Here is a 14716-nt window from a genome sequence, read left to right as displayed (position 1 = left end):
ATTTTTACCCAAACTCCAGACAATATTTGTTTTATTTCTAGAAGGAAATACATTTAAACAAACAGTCTATCACAGTAGTGGTAATTGCGTGTATCTGTATATATATTTATTTTTTTCACTTGTCAGACTTGGTGACTTTTCTATGCACACGGGAGAACATAGAGACTATAGAATCACCAGTAAGCATAGGTCCAAGGCTCTGGCCATCTTCCTTCTTAAGATGCTCATGTATGCATGAAGAGTTTGAACTTTGAGCGCAGCTGATGCAGGTGGAGGGGGTCCCCGCCTCTGATGGCTACTTGGGCTGCTCACTGCTGCTTCCAGGCTCCTCTCTTTTACGTTTAATAGCCAAGAAACCGAGTATTTTCATCAGTAACAAATCAACAATCTCTCCTTCTTCCGACAGCTGAAGAGGGGGGAAAAAAAGCCCATGTGACATACCTAGAACCATCCTCTTTGGGGGCTTTTCTTTCTAAGGTGAAACCATGGCTTTATTGTCCAATTAGGTCTCTGCCAAAGTCACTTCACTCTTTAGAGTCTTTTTTTTTTTCTTTCTTTCTTTTTTTTTTTGTAGAGATTCTCCCTTTTCTGGGAATTCCAAGAGTGTGTGCTCCCACTTATTCCCCAGGAAGTTCCTTTTTTCCCTCTGATGAGAATAATAAAATTCCTTCTACCACCCCCAGCAGAGGCTCTTAACGAATTTATGTACAAAGAACCTTGTGCATTGCTGCTGGAAATGTGAAAGAGTGCAGCTGCTTTGCAAAGTAGTTTGCCACAGCTTCTCAAAATTTAAACTAGTTACCATATAACTTGTTGCAATAAATCTCTAATCCCAAGAAACACCTGGGTGGGTCAGTGGTTGAGTGTTTGCCTTCGGCTCAGGTCATGATCCCAGGGTCCTGGGATTGAGTCCTGCATCAGGCTCCCTGCAGGGAGTCTGCTTCTCCCTCTGCTTATATCTCTTGCCTTTCTCTTTGTGTCTCTCATGAATAAATAAAATCTTTAAAGGAAAAATTTCTAAGCCCAAGATGGAGCTGGTCCTGCCTGGTGTGCCATGTCAGCAAACTGAAGTTTACAGAACTTTTGTGTCTCTATAAATGCTCCCCTGCCCAAAATGCAGTATGCCAGGCTAGCCAGGACCTAAACACCAAGCCACCTCTGGGGTCTATACTTCTTTTCTATCTTACTCCAAACAAGGTTGACTCTGTGGCTCCAGCCAATCAGATCTTTTAAAAAATTTTTTCTCTTCCTTGTTCTTTATTCTTTATCCTATAAAAGCTTCTTGCCTTCCACCCTGTTTTACTTCTCTGAATGGAGACTGTCTACTTCATGAAGTGTTAAAGTTTGTATCACTTAAGTTATCTGCTTTAATTATTTTTAACAGGTTCTCTGCTTCAGCTGTATATTGCAATCACATGGGAAGATATCAAAAATACCAGAGCTTGACTCATTCACCCAGAGATTCTAATGTACACGCAGGGCTGAGAATCACTGGACTGCCACCTTGGAAATCAGGAGACCCAATTCTGGTCTGTCCTTCATTTGCTTGTAGTCTCAAGAAGTAATTTCCTCCTTCTGGACCTGTTTCCCCTCCTATGAAATGAGGGCTTTGGGCTACAGTGTCCCTCAAATCCCCTTTATGTCTAATGCTACTCAGTATCTTCCTAGTTCAAGGTCAGGGACTGTTGAAAAATAGGCCAGAGGGACTCACCTGATCATTTTTTTGCTCCTCATTGAAGGCCACCAGAATGACAGAGATAAATAGATTCAGCACCACAAATGTCATGAAAATGATGCAGGACCCAATCAGGAAGGAGCCAAGCACTGGGCTGTAGTCCAGGACCTGTCAGGAAGAAAGCCAGAGTCATCCCCAGGAGTCCGGTGTCTTAGCAGTCACTTCCCCATAGGCACTCTCAGAGGGGAAACTGGTTCCCAGACTAGGCAGAGACTGGAACCAGGAAGGCCCCCTGCCGCGTGGCAGCTGAAAGTATGGGCAGTCCGTCTGGAGCTACCAGGAGAGGGAAAAGCCAACACCCCCTACTCCCTACTGCTACCATTTTCAAATATGGCTACCATTTCTGACTAGGGCCGGGAACATTCCCTTCTAGATACCTCCCAGCACAGCCCTCCCCTGAGTAGCCAGTACCTGATGTTCTCTAGTAAGCAGGGTCCCCAGGGCAAGCTATAGCCCTAGTATGCACGTGTCTGCCTAGAGGAAGGGGAACGATTTTATTTGTTCAAAGCTGCCCTGTGCTTGCCAGGCCGTGGACCCAAGGGGCAACATCTACCCAGGAGGAGGCACTTGAGGAGGGTTCTTTTTTTAACTTTCACAAAGGCTTGGTATACATGGTAGTGTCCATGTCCCTCACCCCACCATACCCCATTACCTCTTTGTAGTTAAAGATTCCGAGCTGAAGGCTGATCATTGTTTCTGCTGCATCAAAGAGGGTTTTGTAGGAACGGAGTTTCCAACCAAATATTAAGTTTGACTGTTATGGAAAGAGTCCTTATGAACACAGAAGGAAACCAAGTGACCTCCCCACCCCAGCCCGATGCCTGTTTGACAGTCGAGTCAGTGTCCTGGGTCAGCCATATCCTTGGCCTGGCAAAGCCGTCTGTCCTTACAGGGGCTTGCTAGTGGGTGTGTGTACATACCCAGCTCTGTAAGGGGTGTGTATGCACGTCTGCGGCTCAGGCATCACGCACTAGGCCACTGTTGTGTTCACTCAGATGGTTGCTCTAAGCCTCAAGGATGAAACTGGGCTCTTTGAGGCCCTAACATCTTTGCTCTGGGGCCGTTGGGTTGGATGACAAGAGGCTTCTGTCTGGGCAGGGCTTTCCCCACTGCCACTGTATTTCCTCCTTAGCACAGCATCCTTCCCCCCAAAGATTTCTGCTATTGTGTCAGGGAGGCCCAGCACTCCCTTGGCTCTGAGTTAGTGACTTCTGGTCCCAGGGGACACTGCAGTATCCCTGCAGCTCCTGCACTGCAGATCAAGGACTGAATAAATCCACATGAATTAAGGGGTCAGGTGGAGTACTTTTGATAAAACCAGACTCCAGCTTTTTAGTATATACCCTCCACCACTGCATCAATGCGCCTCACCCCATTTCTAAGGGTGAGAGAGGAAGATGGAGTAGGGTCAGAGATTAGGGAGTCAGGGTTGAGATGATAGGGACAGGAAAAGGATGAGGAATGGGAGGAGAGGGTTAGACAGGGAGTGGGGACCAGAATAAGAGGGATCATCAGGTTGTGTGGAGGTCAGGGATGGTGGAAAGTGAGATTGGAGGGGTTGGGGTAGAAAGTGGGTCAGGATTGAGGGGAGGGTCACAGAGGAGTGGGAGCCATGGTATTATGGGGAATGTGGACTTGGAGAGGATGGAGGGTATAATTAGATAGAGATCAAGATGTAGTAGAAGGCGTTTGTTCCCACATTAATTGATAATAAAAGAGTTGACAGTGCAATGTTTTTTTCATTCACAAAGGAGTTGTGATTGCCAAAATGCTTCTAGTGTCCAGGGACTGAATGGAATGATTTTTGGCCCTACTAAGTTCATGCCTCAAGTGTAAGGCATCAGGCAGTGACATGGCCTGTGGATGTATCTGTCCTCACAATTCATCTCCACATCCCCCCACAAAGGGAATATTCTGTGCATGTCTGAACAACTGGGAGGTCAGGAGAACTAGCATATCCAGGTAGGATCTAGATACAGAAAAGAATCCTTTATTGGAGGTAGTTGGCCCTTTTAGTCTTAGAGATTATTCCTCCTCACTCTTACCTAACTGAGCCTTTGCCATGTGGGGTGGCCAGTTTATGAGCTCCAGCTAAAAAGTCTTGGACTCAGAAAATCCATCATCTCCCTCAGGTACCAAAATCTTCTTAACCCTAACCCTCAATTCCCCACCACTGAAAAGCCTTTGCTTCCAAGGAGACCAGCCCTGAAGGTTTTACCAAAGGGACGACTCACCGCAATGGAGTAAGCCAGAAGCATGATGAGGATGACGATGATAAACCCCGAAATGTCCCCCCAAGCACGGCGCAGGGCTGATGTGATCATGTTCATTTTGGGGTTCAACCTGAGCAGATGCCAAAGCTTCACTGTGGACAGCAGTACCAGGAAGGCAATGATGTAGCCAAGGGCAGCATCAGCCGCTGCTGTCTCACTGAAACTGATCCCCCTGTGGGACCAAAAGGGGAGACCGGATCTCAGAGACTATGAGTAGCTCACCCAGAGCTCATCTGGGCTCAATTGAGTCCAGGATGCAGGATTGGATTTATCATGATCTCAGAGGCCCATCACGTCCCACAGTAGGTCTAGGAGGTAGAACTGGTCCAATTCCCCCAACTAGGTGATGATGAACTGGTGATGATGGTGATGGTGGGGATGATGGTTATGATATGAATGATGATGATAATGAGGGAGGTGATAGTGGTGATAATGATAGGGGTGATGCTGGTGGTGAGGATGATGGTGAAGGTAATAAGGAAGATGGTGGGATGATGCCTCTGACAGGTATGATGATGTTGATGGTAGTCATGGGACCATTACCTAGCATTTTTGGTTTATGGCTGAAGAGCTTTGGAAGAATGGGAAAGGAGGAATCCTTCCAGCATCAAGAAGATAGAAGTGAGGGCATTCTGTGAGCCTCTCTTCCTGGTTTGGGGTCCCTAGATGCCATGTCCTCCCTCACACTTGTCTGAGTGTATATCTTCCTTTGAAAGAACGATGGAAGTACCATTTAATTTCTGTGCCAAGTAAGGGCCTAATGAACCTCAACTGCCCTGTCTCATTTGACCTCTCAGACCACTGGATGAGGTTAAGTACTGCTGTCTCTACAGATATGGACTAAGATTGGCACAAGGTCACAGAGCTAGTGACATAACTAGTGGTAGAAGAATGAGAGTTGGAATCCAGGCATGTCTGATCCCAAAGTCTGGGTCCTTCCTGCCCTTCCATCCTACCCTTCATTCCCTTTTTACCTTTGTACTTTTAATTCAGTCTTAATATTGGTGTGTTGTTAAAATGTCATAGAATCAAGGATGCCTGAGAGGCTCAGTCGGTTAAGCATCTCACTCTTGTTCTCAGCTCAGGTCTTGATCTCAGGGTTGTGAGGTTAAGCCCTGTGTTGGGCTCCACACTGAACATGAAGCCTACTTAAAAATAAATAAATAAAATGGAATAGACCTATATATATCTAGTGACATGGATAGAGAACAGGCTATTGTTACAGGATTTCCTTTTCTTTGGTGCCCATGGTTCTTGGTCATGCTGGTTCGAAGAGTGAAGAGGTAGATCAGATAAAAAGTGGTGGGCAGCAAATCAAAGTTTATTGAGCAATAGTAATGTGATAGTACAAAGTTCCTGAAGAGGGAGGGAACCTGAGAGGCTTGACATCAGAATTTTTTTTTTTTTTTTTTTTTTACACCAGAATTTCTAAACCTCCGGGTTTTTATGGGCTTGTTGGCTGGGTTCTTGTAATCTGATTAACCCTCCCTGAGCCTGTCATCCAATCAGGCTTTTGTTATCCATCATTGTGAAAGGGTGGAGGGCTCCTTCCAGGGTGGTGTAAAATCCTTTTAAGGGTGGTTTTCTCTTAGGGTAAGGCCCCTTGTCTCTGCCTGCCTTTCTTCCAACTATCCATCATTACGGAACAGAATTCTATGATCTCTAGTTTTTATGTGTGTGTGTGTTTAAAGATTTTATTTATTTATTGGAGAGAGAGTGAGTGAGACAGGGCACAAGCCAGGGGAGGGGCAGATGCAGAGGGAGGAGCAGACTCCTCACTGTGCAGGGAGCCCAATGCAGGACTCTATCCCAGAACCCTGTGATCCTGACCTGAGCCGAAGGCAGATGCTTAACCGACTGAGCCACCCAGGTGCCCTGATCTTAAATTTGTAAAAGCATTGAGTGCCTGAATGAAAGTTATCCTTCTACCTAATCTCCTGCCTTCCAGCATCATCCTTCCCTTTGAGCAGACTGGGGCAGCTGGTATGGATTGCTGCTTCCTCCTTTGGCTCCTGTGGCACCTTTCTCCTGCCTCATTTAAAACATCTAACACTTTTATACCATTTAGAGCTTAGGGTTTGTGAGCTAAATGAGCCAGCAATAGGGTGGGAGGTTAGGAATGCAGAGTTCAAATTAAAGGCCTTGTATTTCCATTTCCAAATTGTGTGACCTCGGACAGACATCTTTTCTGAGCCTCAATTTCCTTCTCTGTAAGAAATGGGTGTTGATCTTTTAAAAGTTTTGGGAAGATTAAAGCAGATGAGATAATACTGTTAAAGTGGTGTTTTTATAACTGTATAGCATCCAACAATAAATAAATGTTATCCATATCAATAAAATCAGTGAATGAGTTAAGAAACACAATGGTTTAATGGAAGGGTTGGGATCCTAGAGACACACAAGCTAGGTATTTGGGGTTTAAAAAAAATTTTTTTTTAAGATTTTATTTTTAAGTAATCTCTGCAACCAACATGGGGCTCAAACTCATGATCTTAGGTGTCATATGTTCTACTGACTGAGCCAGCCAGCTACCCCTTAAAGATTTAATTTTTAAGTAATCTCGAGCCAAGAGGCTCGAACTTACAACCCCAGAGTCAAAAGTTGCACATTCTGCTGACTGAGTCCCTCACGTAAGCTAGGTTTAAATTACTTCTCTGCCACCTTTTAGCTGTGTGACCCTGGGGACGTTACCTCTGTGAGCTTCAATATCTTTATTTGTAAAATGGAGTAGTGATAATGTAAGCAGAAAGAGTTTAGGGAACCCCAGAAACAGAAAGACATACCTAGCTTTCCTGACAAAGGAAGTCATCTTAAGCCCCCATCCACCTTGAGAATGAATGTAAGAATAAAACAGCCATTATCAGGCTGGGATGGGAGATAGTCTGATCCTATCAGAGGCAGTCAGTAATAAAACAAAGCCAAGATTGACCCCATGTGCATTCTTGAGTTCTCTGCAGGATCTAAACCCCCTTGAGTACTCAGATACCAAACCAACTAAAGCCAGAGAATTGATAATGATGATCTTTGCCTTCCTAGTGACTTTGACCAGGACTCAGTTACCCCAAGGTGACTTCTGCCTCAATTCCATGCCGTATTTCCCATTGTGTGCACAAGGCCTCGATGAATATGTATTGATCCTTACCTTAAAACTTCCCTAATTTTGTTGTTTGGGGAGACAATGCTTTGGGAAAGATCTTCAGTGTTCTCCTTTACCTGTTGCAAGTAAAATCCTTCTTTTTCCTGCTCTTTTTGCTTGGTCATATCTTTTGGCTCAACACCCACCAAGAGGCAAACCCACATTTGCGTCTACCACGATGTTGAGTTCTTGCAAGCATCTGAGAAGCTAGTGCATCATGACCAGCAGAGTAGACACTTTGTAAATGGTAGCAGATGTGTCCACACTGGTGGGCTACATCTTTTGGGAGGGAACCTTAACAGCATGTCACATGGTTTTATGTTTGGGTCAGATTTGCAAAAGTAAGAAATTGTTCTATTTTGTCTTCAAAAAGCCCTTTCCAACTGTATATGTGACAGGCCCCAAACCTGAATCTAAGTGGTAGTTATAGTTCCTTTTTTAAAGAGTGACCCGGATCGTCTAAGGATCAGTAAGATTTCAAAAGCTGCCCTCCTTCCCCCCTCCCCCAGACCCTGGGGCCATGGAGCTGGAGGAAGCAGGTCTAGTGTGGGAGTTGAGGGCTGAGGCAGAGCCACTTACTCCTCCCCGTGGCTCCTGTAGTGCTGGATGTCCCGTTCTGCCAGGATGGCCCTCTTCGCGAACATTGCCAGGGCACTCCAACTGGCTAGGATGATGGTCAGCTCCAGAAGATTCCACTTGCTATGGAAATAGCACCACTTCTGTTTTCTCATGAGCTTGCCCTGGGAAAGGAGCTGGAGGTTCTGCCAAATGCTGTACCCAGAACTGTGCCTCCCCATCCCTTCCACCATGACTCTCCGAACCACCCCAGATGACCCTCCAGCAGGGGCCTACTGTCTCCTGGAGAGGCTTCTCAAAGCCCTAGCCCCACGTGCATGAAGTGCCTGGAGCCTCTCCCCTCTCCCCAGCTTTGTGCACAGACTGGTTATGAAAGCAGCCATCTGCTTTCATAACCAACTTGGGCTGCAGAATTTTGGAGGTACATAAGAGTAAATACAGCATCTGATAAGAAAAACATTTAATAATTTCTGATGCAAAAAATTGGGGAATGGGAAAGACCCTCCCACCCTTTCATAGAGCAATTACTTTAGAAAACTTGTAATTGTATATTCTTTCTCTGCCCTTTTGAGATGTATGTAAATCCTTTTTCTTGTGTGTGTGTGTGTGTTTGTGTTTTTTTTGTGTGTGTGTGTGTTTTTTTGTGTGGTTTTTTTTTTTGTGTGTGTGTGTAAATCCTTTTTGAAAGTTAAACTAGCCTCAGGTATGTTTTTCTAAAGAACCTGGAAGCTTTCTCTTTGAAGTGCTATCATGAAGGGAGATAGTTGGGTGACGGGCACTGAGGGGGGCACTTGACGGGATGAGCACTGAGTGTTATACTATATGTTGGCAAATTGAACTCCAATAAAAAATGTATATATATATATAAAAAAAAAAAAAAAGAAGGGAGATAGTTCCATTCACTCTCAGTTTCCCTGGGAGGGTAGGAGCCAAATGGTAGGCACCTACCTCCAGGTTGCAAAATTACCTCCTATTGTGAACATGTACATTTATTTTTCCTTTTAATAAAGGCAGTTGGCAAACACAAGTGGCAGCCCCAATTACCAGGTGAATTTAGGGTAGACTAGTGGGACAGATGCTGCCGTAAATCCTCTTGAGGATTAATTAGTGTTTATCTTAAGAATGAATATGTAATGAGTCCTATTTGCCTGGCAATATGCAAGGGTGAGATTCCTTTCTGTCTTTGGAATCTGCTAGCAGATTTCCTGGGATGTGCATCACATTGTAGTGATGCTGACTCAATAAGAAACATTGTTTTCTTCGGAGGCAGTGGGGTTGTTTTTGGGGGGAGGGAGTTATTGTTTAATGGGTCCAGTTTCAGTTTTGTAAGAGGAAAAAAATTCTGAAGATGGCTGGTGATGATGGTTGCATGACAATGTGAATGTACATAACGCCACTGAGCTGTACATTTTAAAATGTTTAAAGTGGTGAATTTTATGTTGTGTATATTTAGCTACCGCAATTAAAAAGAAATAATTTTGTTAAACTCATTTTTTTTTTCTTTGTGGGTAGATAGGTTTTCTAGATTGGCAGATTTTATATTTAACCTTGTTTCCACATCAGGTGTCACAAGTCAAAGGAATTATGCTATGCAAGTTCTAGGCTTCCCTCCATTTTTTCCCTCCCACTAAAGAGAAGCTTCTGTGGTCATTTCCTTCCACCTCCCTACTCTTGGCTGCTTAGAGACTAAGTTTGCCTCCATTATAAAGGGATGAAGAAAGGGGGGATGATTTTAAGAAGTGGCATTTTTAGAAAAATTTATGGGCTTTGGAAAGAAGTGTTGTGGGGGCATGTACAATCCAGAGGGTAGGATGGCGTTGGGTGGTGGATGGTCCTCCTTTGATGTTCGTAGGTGGTTATTTGATGACTGTTCCCTGTTGGGTTTGCATTGGTGACACTCGGAGACCCCACGGGATCCAGATTTTATGAGTCTGATGGTGCCACAGAGGGGTTGAGTGTCAAGTTCAGGGGTCAGACTCTCTGGGTTCAATTTTGGCCTTGAATAAATTCTTCATGTCTCTGGACTTCAGCTTCCTACTCTGTGAAATGAAGCCAATAGCACCTTTCTCCTGGTATTAAAAGAGAAAAGCCATGCAAGGTTTTTTGCGTAATGCCTATCACGTGGTGAAAACACTCAAGATATCATCCTCACTTTCGAGTGGCTGTGGCTGTTAAGGGATTGGGATGCCCTCTTAAGACGTCTGATTTGCATTTTTGTTGTGGGGAGGGGTGAGAGCATATACCAAGCTTTAGATGAGTTCCCAGCTTCCTCAAACCACCAACATTGTCAACATCTGCACCTTCATTTTGCAACATGGTGTCATTTAAAGGTGGCAAAGGGGATTTTTTCCTAATTCCCAGGGACCACAGGTGAACCACCGGCTATGGGCATAGCCACCTCTCTCCTTTCTCACCTTTGGCATTTTTTGGAATCTCTCATTTCCTCTCCCTTCCTCACCCTGGAAAGACTACCCTCTGAGTCTCAGTTCCTGAGAAATACTAAAAGCTGGTCCCTGAGCTGGTCCCTCAGGACTACAGACGGACCAAAAGGGTGCCATGGCAAGAGGGTAGCAGAATGTTTCCCTCTCCCTTCTTTAGGCCTCACTTTGGGGAAGCTGTGTGAGAGGGGACAGGCACACATTGCCGCCTCCATCCCCATGGAGTCATAGTCCACCCCTCACCTGCACAATCATGTAGTAGAGAAGGAACAGGAGGTAGATGGCCTCTGCTGCTACCACGAAGGGGTGCCAGCCGTCAGTGAAGGGGTACAGGCGCAGGCTCTGCAGGTTCGCATGTGGGAAGAAGGTTCCTGGGAAGCAAAACATGTTCTACTCACTCCTGGTTACCTGCCCACTCAGAGCCACCACTTCTGACCGGAAGTCATCAGTGGCATGATGTAAGCTCAGACCCTTCTGAGGGCTGGCGAGAGCAGAAGAGCAGATAAAGACCCTTCTGACCCACAGACTCAAGGGACTGGACACATAGTGGATTCCAAAGACCATGGACATATGAGAGGAGATGCAGGGAGCTGCACTGGAAGAGCCACTCCCTATACTCTGCATCTGGTGTCAGCCATTCGTGCACTTGGTTACCTCCAGCCAAAGCACACTCCCCACTTAACATTAATTTACTCAAGGCTGGTTCAGTGAAAGAGGGTTCACTGAAGATCAATTCATCAATTGACCACTATGCCTAAAATTCAGCCTTTTTTTGGATCATCTTTCATCCATTTCTGTGTCTTTTCTTTTGGGGGGTGGTATTGTAAAGATGTTTTAGGATTATTAAAAAAAAAAACAGTTTGATAAGGCTACTGCCTCTGAAGACAAAGTCAACCCAAGAATGGCAGAATGGAGAGACAGAAACAACCTGGGTCCTTGCTGACATCAATGGACTGCTTGAACCAACCAGACCTGAAACCCACCCTCACTTCTCATTTGTAGAAACACGTAATGTAATCAGAGGTGTTTGGGGACAGGCTGTTTAATTGGTCCTTAAGAGCCACAAAGGTGGCAAAAAGAAGTAGAGGAACACAGGAATACAAAATAACTGCCTCCCCACCAAAGGATTTGAAAGAAGCTCTTGACAGTGGCCAGTAATCATGGAAGTTGAAGGCCTTTTACTTTTCACTTTACAGTGTTCTGAAATTTAAAGAACTATATGCATGTATTAGTTTTATTAAAAATGTAATTGGATACTAAAAGTTGCTTAATATTTAAAGGAGAGGTGGTTGAATTTGGGGAAAATTAATTATTAGCTGAGGAAGCTTTAGGTAGTATTTTCCATAGATTTTGATAGGGATAAAAGAGGCCAGAGGCAGGAAGTGGGAAGAAAAGTGGAACAGAACACAAAATACTGGAGTACATTACATGTAGTGAAAGGAAATATTTTTGAAGCTTTTGCCTCAGTTATATATATTTGTGTGTTAGAATATGATGTGAAATGTACTTTGTACTGTAGGTTTGAGGTACAAGTTGTAAAATGCTGTTTTAAGTGAAATTATCTATTACCAGTTCGCCCCCTCCCCAGCCTTTCTCTGCCAGCCTCCCAACCCACATTCCCCAGAGTGGGTAGCTCAAGATGATAAGCTGCCTTCAGACTGCAACTGGGTTCCCTCTGGGTATCTTGAGAGACAGTCTAGAGAGAAGTGGAGGCAACTAGGAATAAGAGTGGAACAGCCCTGGAGCCTGGCCTTAAGGTGCCTATGGAGAACCAAGATCCACCCCCCAAACAACCATTGGCCCCAGAACTCTGGCCCGGGGCTGCAAGGCCCAGCCTGGTCAGGAGCTCTGGCCCAGAGGGAGGGGTGTCTGTCTTCCAGAACACTGTAGATGAGGTCACAGGCAAGGCTGCCCACCCAGGGCGCTAGTCTCCAGGGTCAGAGTGATGATGCAGAACAGGTTCACATTGGCATTGTAGACAGTAAACTCCACAAAAACAGCTCTGGTCAGGCTGTCCAGCCAGGTGTTGTCAAAGAGGTACTGGAGAATTCTGTAGGAAGAGGGATATTTAGCGACATCTCCATCTACAGCGGCTCCCTCCCCCCTCTGCCCAGGAGGAGGCCAGGGTTTCCTATAGAAATGTATCCCTCTGGCTCTGCTTCATGCCCTGGACCATAAGGCCTTGGGGCTGCCCTTGCAAGTGATCATAGTTTCCCACCAATGGTGCATTGTCATGGCACCCATGGTCTCCTGGACGTTAGAGCAGAGGTCCTCAAAGTGTGTCCCCGTGCTGCCAGCATCCACATCTGGAAACTTCGTAGAAATGCAGATTCTCAGTCCCCACCCCAAGTCTCCTGAAACAAACTCCTCTGAGGATGGGGCCTGGGGATTTGTGTTTTGATGAGCCTTCCCAGGGATTGTGATGCCTTTTAAAGTTTGAGGATCACCATGTGAGAGGAACCACATAGAAAATCAGGGGCTTAGGCAGACAGCAGTAGCAGCAGTCGAGACCCCTCTTGGGTTGGCAGTTCACATGAGACCAGTTTCTGGAGGTCTGCCCACTGGTGTGGAAAGAGTATATGCTGGAAGAACTGGGGTTCAAATCCTGACTGCCTCATGGGGAAGCTAATAGCCTCTCTAGGACTCAGTTTCCTCAACTGCAATGGTGTTAACTCCAGTGCCTCGGGAATGTTGTGAAGAGAAAATGCAATAGTGTGTGTGTGTGTGTGTGTGTGTGTGTAAAAGTGACAGCTGTTATTACTGGCAGCAATAGTGATGGGCCTGTTTTAAAATATGCCCCTTCCCATTGGGTCTATGTTCCTGCTTGGAGTATAGAAGAGATAATACCCGTTGTTGCAAGTGGCAGGAAAACACCTCTTATGGTGAAATTGACTATTCCTGTCCTGTCCTTAATCCCAGGGGACCCCTGCCAGTTGTTCTCCCTAGGAGTTTGTTACCCGTGTTCCTTGGTGTTATGATAATAGAGTGGAGAAGACTGAGGTGCATATGGGCTCACTAACTTGCCTGGGGCCACACAGCTAACTAACAGGAGCAATGCCAGGGTTTCAGGCCTAGGGCTCTCTAACCCTAGAGTGTGCTGGGAGAGGCAGTCTGCATGGGCTCTGGATATCCATGCACAATCATGTTGGGTATTCCAGGAATGCAAGGTCCTGGCTGGGCTTTACCCAAGGCATTTGCTGAAGCTGTGTTTGTAGTGAGCAATCTCGGGAGATAAGGTGACATCCTTCAGACAAAGAGCAGGCTTGCTTCTGCCACTATAGAAACAGTGAATACTCCAAACTCTTCTTCCTTGGTACTGTAAGTCACTACAAATAAAAGCATGATTCTTGGCTAAGGTTAAGAGCCTTAACTACTTCCCACTTGCCTGATGGTGGAGGCTTTGTGTGGTGGACTTCCCCATCCCTACACTGGCTCTAGCAGAAGCCACCAGACTCGGCCCACCAGGCTGAGAGTGCTGGAGAGAGACCCTGAGACCCCAGTTTCCAGGGCCTGGAAATACAATCTGAATACTTCCAAATCCCCTGGTCACTCCCTACAATGACATAAATGAGCTTGGCTGCATCCGCTAAACCGACCTGGACTCTAACAAATGGCTTTCCTTGGCCGCACATGAGTCAAGTGAGTCTTACCTTGATGTACTTTTGCGATCAGTCCCTAAGGGGACCACGTAACCTCCTCCCCGGTACACAGTGAGTTTGCCCCAGATGGGATACCCTCGGCGTTGTCTCTGGTTCTGGTATTGCCAAGCCTGGGAAAAACCCCTGCTGTTATTGAGGATAGAGGCATTCCAGCCTTCCCCATAGTCTGATAGGTCTTCAATATCCAGGGAATATGGTGCATGACATCTGTCAAGAGAAGCCTGCAGGTGTGGGACAAGAGGGCAAGAGTTTTCCCGGACTCTCACTTGACGAATCTGGGCACTGCCAACCAGCTTAGAGTTCCCATCAGTGATAAAGCCTGGAGATGGAAAACAAGTGGGTCAGTTTAGACATCAAAGTCATCTTAGAGCATCCTGGCCTGGATGCTAATGTGAACTTCAGTAGAAGTTCTACTTTATTGTAGAAACAGTCAAGAGTAGTTCATGGCCAACCACAGGCTGCATTCCTCACCACCTTCCCACCTTAGGTGTGGTGTGGTCTACTTCCTACATAATCTTGAGGAATGGTACCCCCACCACCTAGTCATCAACTTGGAGACTCTTTGTGTCCTTTCCCTCAATGCCTACATACTAATGGTCAACAAGGCTCATCAACTCTCTTCAGTGTTGTCCGCACCCGTACCCATCTCTCTATCACCTCTGCCCCTCATCCCTGCATCAGCCCCATCGTTTCTCCCCAGCATCCTAACAACTCTGTCTTCCAACTTCCCCAGGATTCCAGAATGATCCTTCTTAAATGCAAATTTGATTATGTTACTCCCTCATGGAGAAACTGTTCAATACCTTCTCATTTCCTTAAGCATAAAATATGAACTTCTGAGACCCTTCATGATTGGCTCCTATTTCTCTCTCCTGCTTTGCTTCTCACTGGTCCTCAAC

General features: G+C 45.7%; 1 protein-coding gene across 1 annotated transcript in view; it reads right to left on the bottom strand.

The window, feature by feature from the left end:
* Window positions 1-70: 70 nt before the first annotated feature.
* Window positions 71-14716, bottom strand: part of PKD1L2 (polycystin 1 like 2) — a 57972-nt gene continuing 43326 nt past the window's right edge. The window contains exons 27-34 of the mRNA XM_038538211.1: window positions 13809-14136; window positions 12075-12208; window positions 10402-10529; window positions 7724-7884; window positions 3970-4180; window positions 2388-2489; window positions 1712-1843; window positions 71-406 (exon numbers count right to left, since the gene is read on the bottom strand). Coding sequence (XP_038394139.1) covers window positions 296-406; window positions 1712-1843; window positions 2388-2489; window positions 3970-4180; window positions 7724-7884; window positions 10402-10529; window positions 12075-12208; window positions 13809-14136 — 1307 coding nt within the window. The 3' untranslated portion in view covers window positions 71-295. The remainder of the gene's footprint in view (window positions 407-1711; window positions 1844-2387; window positions 2490-3969; window positions 4181-7723; window positions 7885-10401; window positions 10530-12074; window positions 12209-13808; window positions 14137-14716) is intronic.

Source organism: Canis lupus, chromosome 5, assembly GCF_011100685.1.
Source record: "Canis lupus familiaris isolate Mischka breed German Shepherd chromosome 5, alternate assembly UU_Cfam_GSD_1.0, whole genome shotgun sequence".
In the NCBI taxonomy this organism is placed as follows: domain Eukaryota; kingdom Metazoa; phylum Chordata; class Mammalia; order Carnivora; family Canidae; genus Canis; species Canis lupus.
This window is presented reverse-complemented; position numbering and strand designations above follow the sequence as displayed.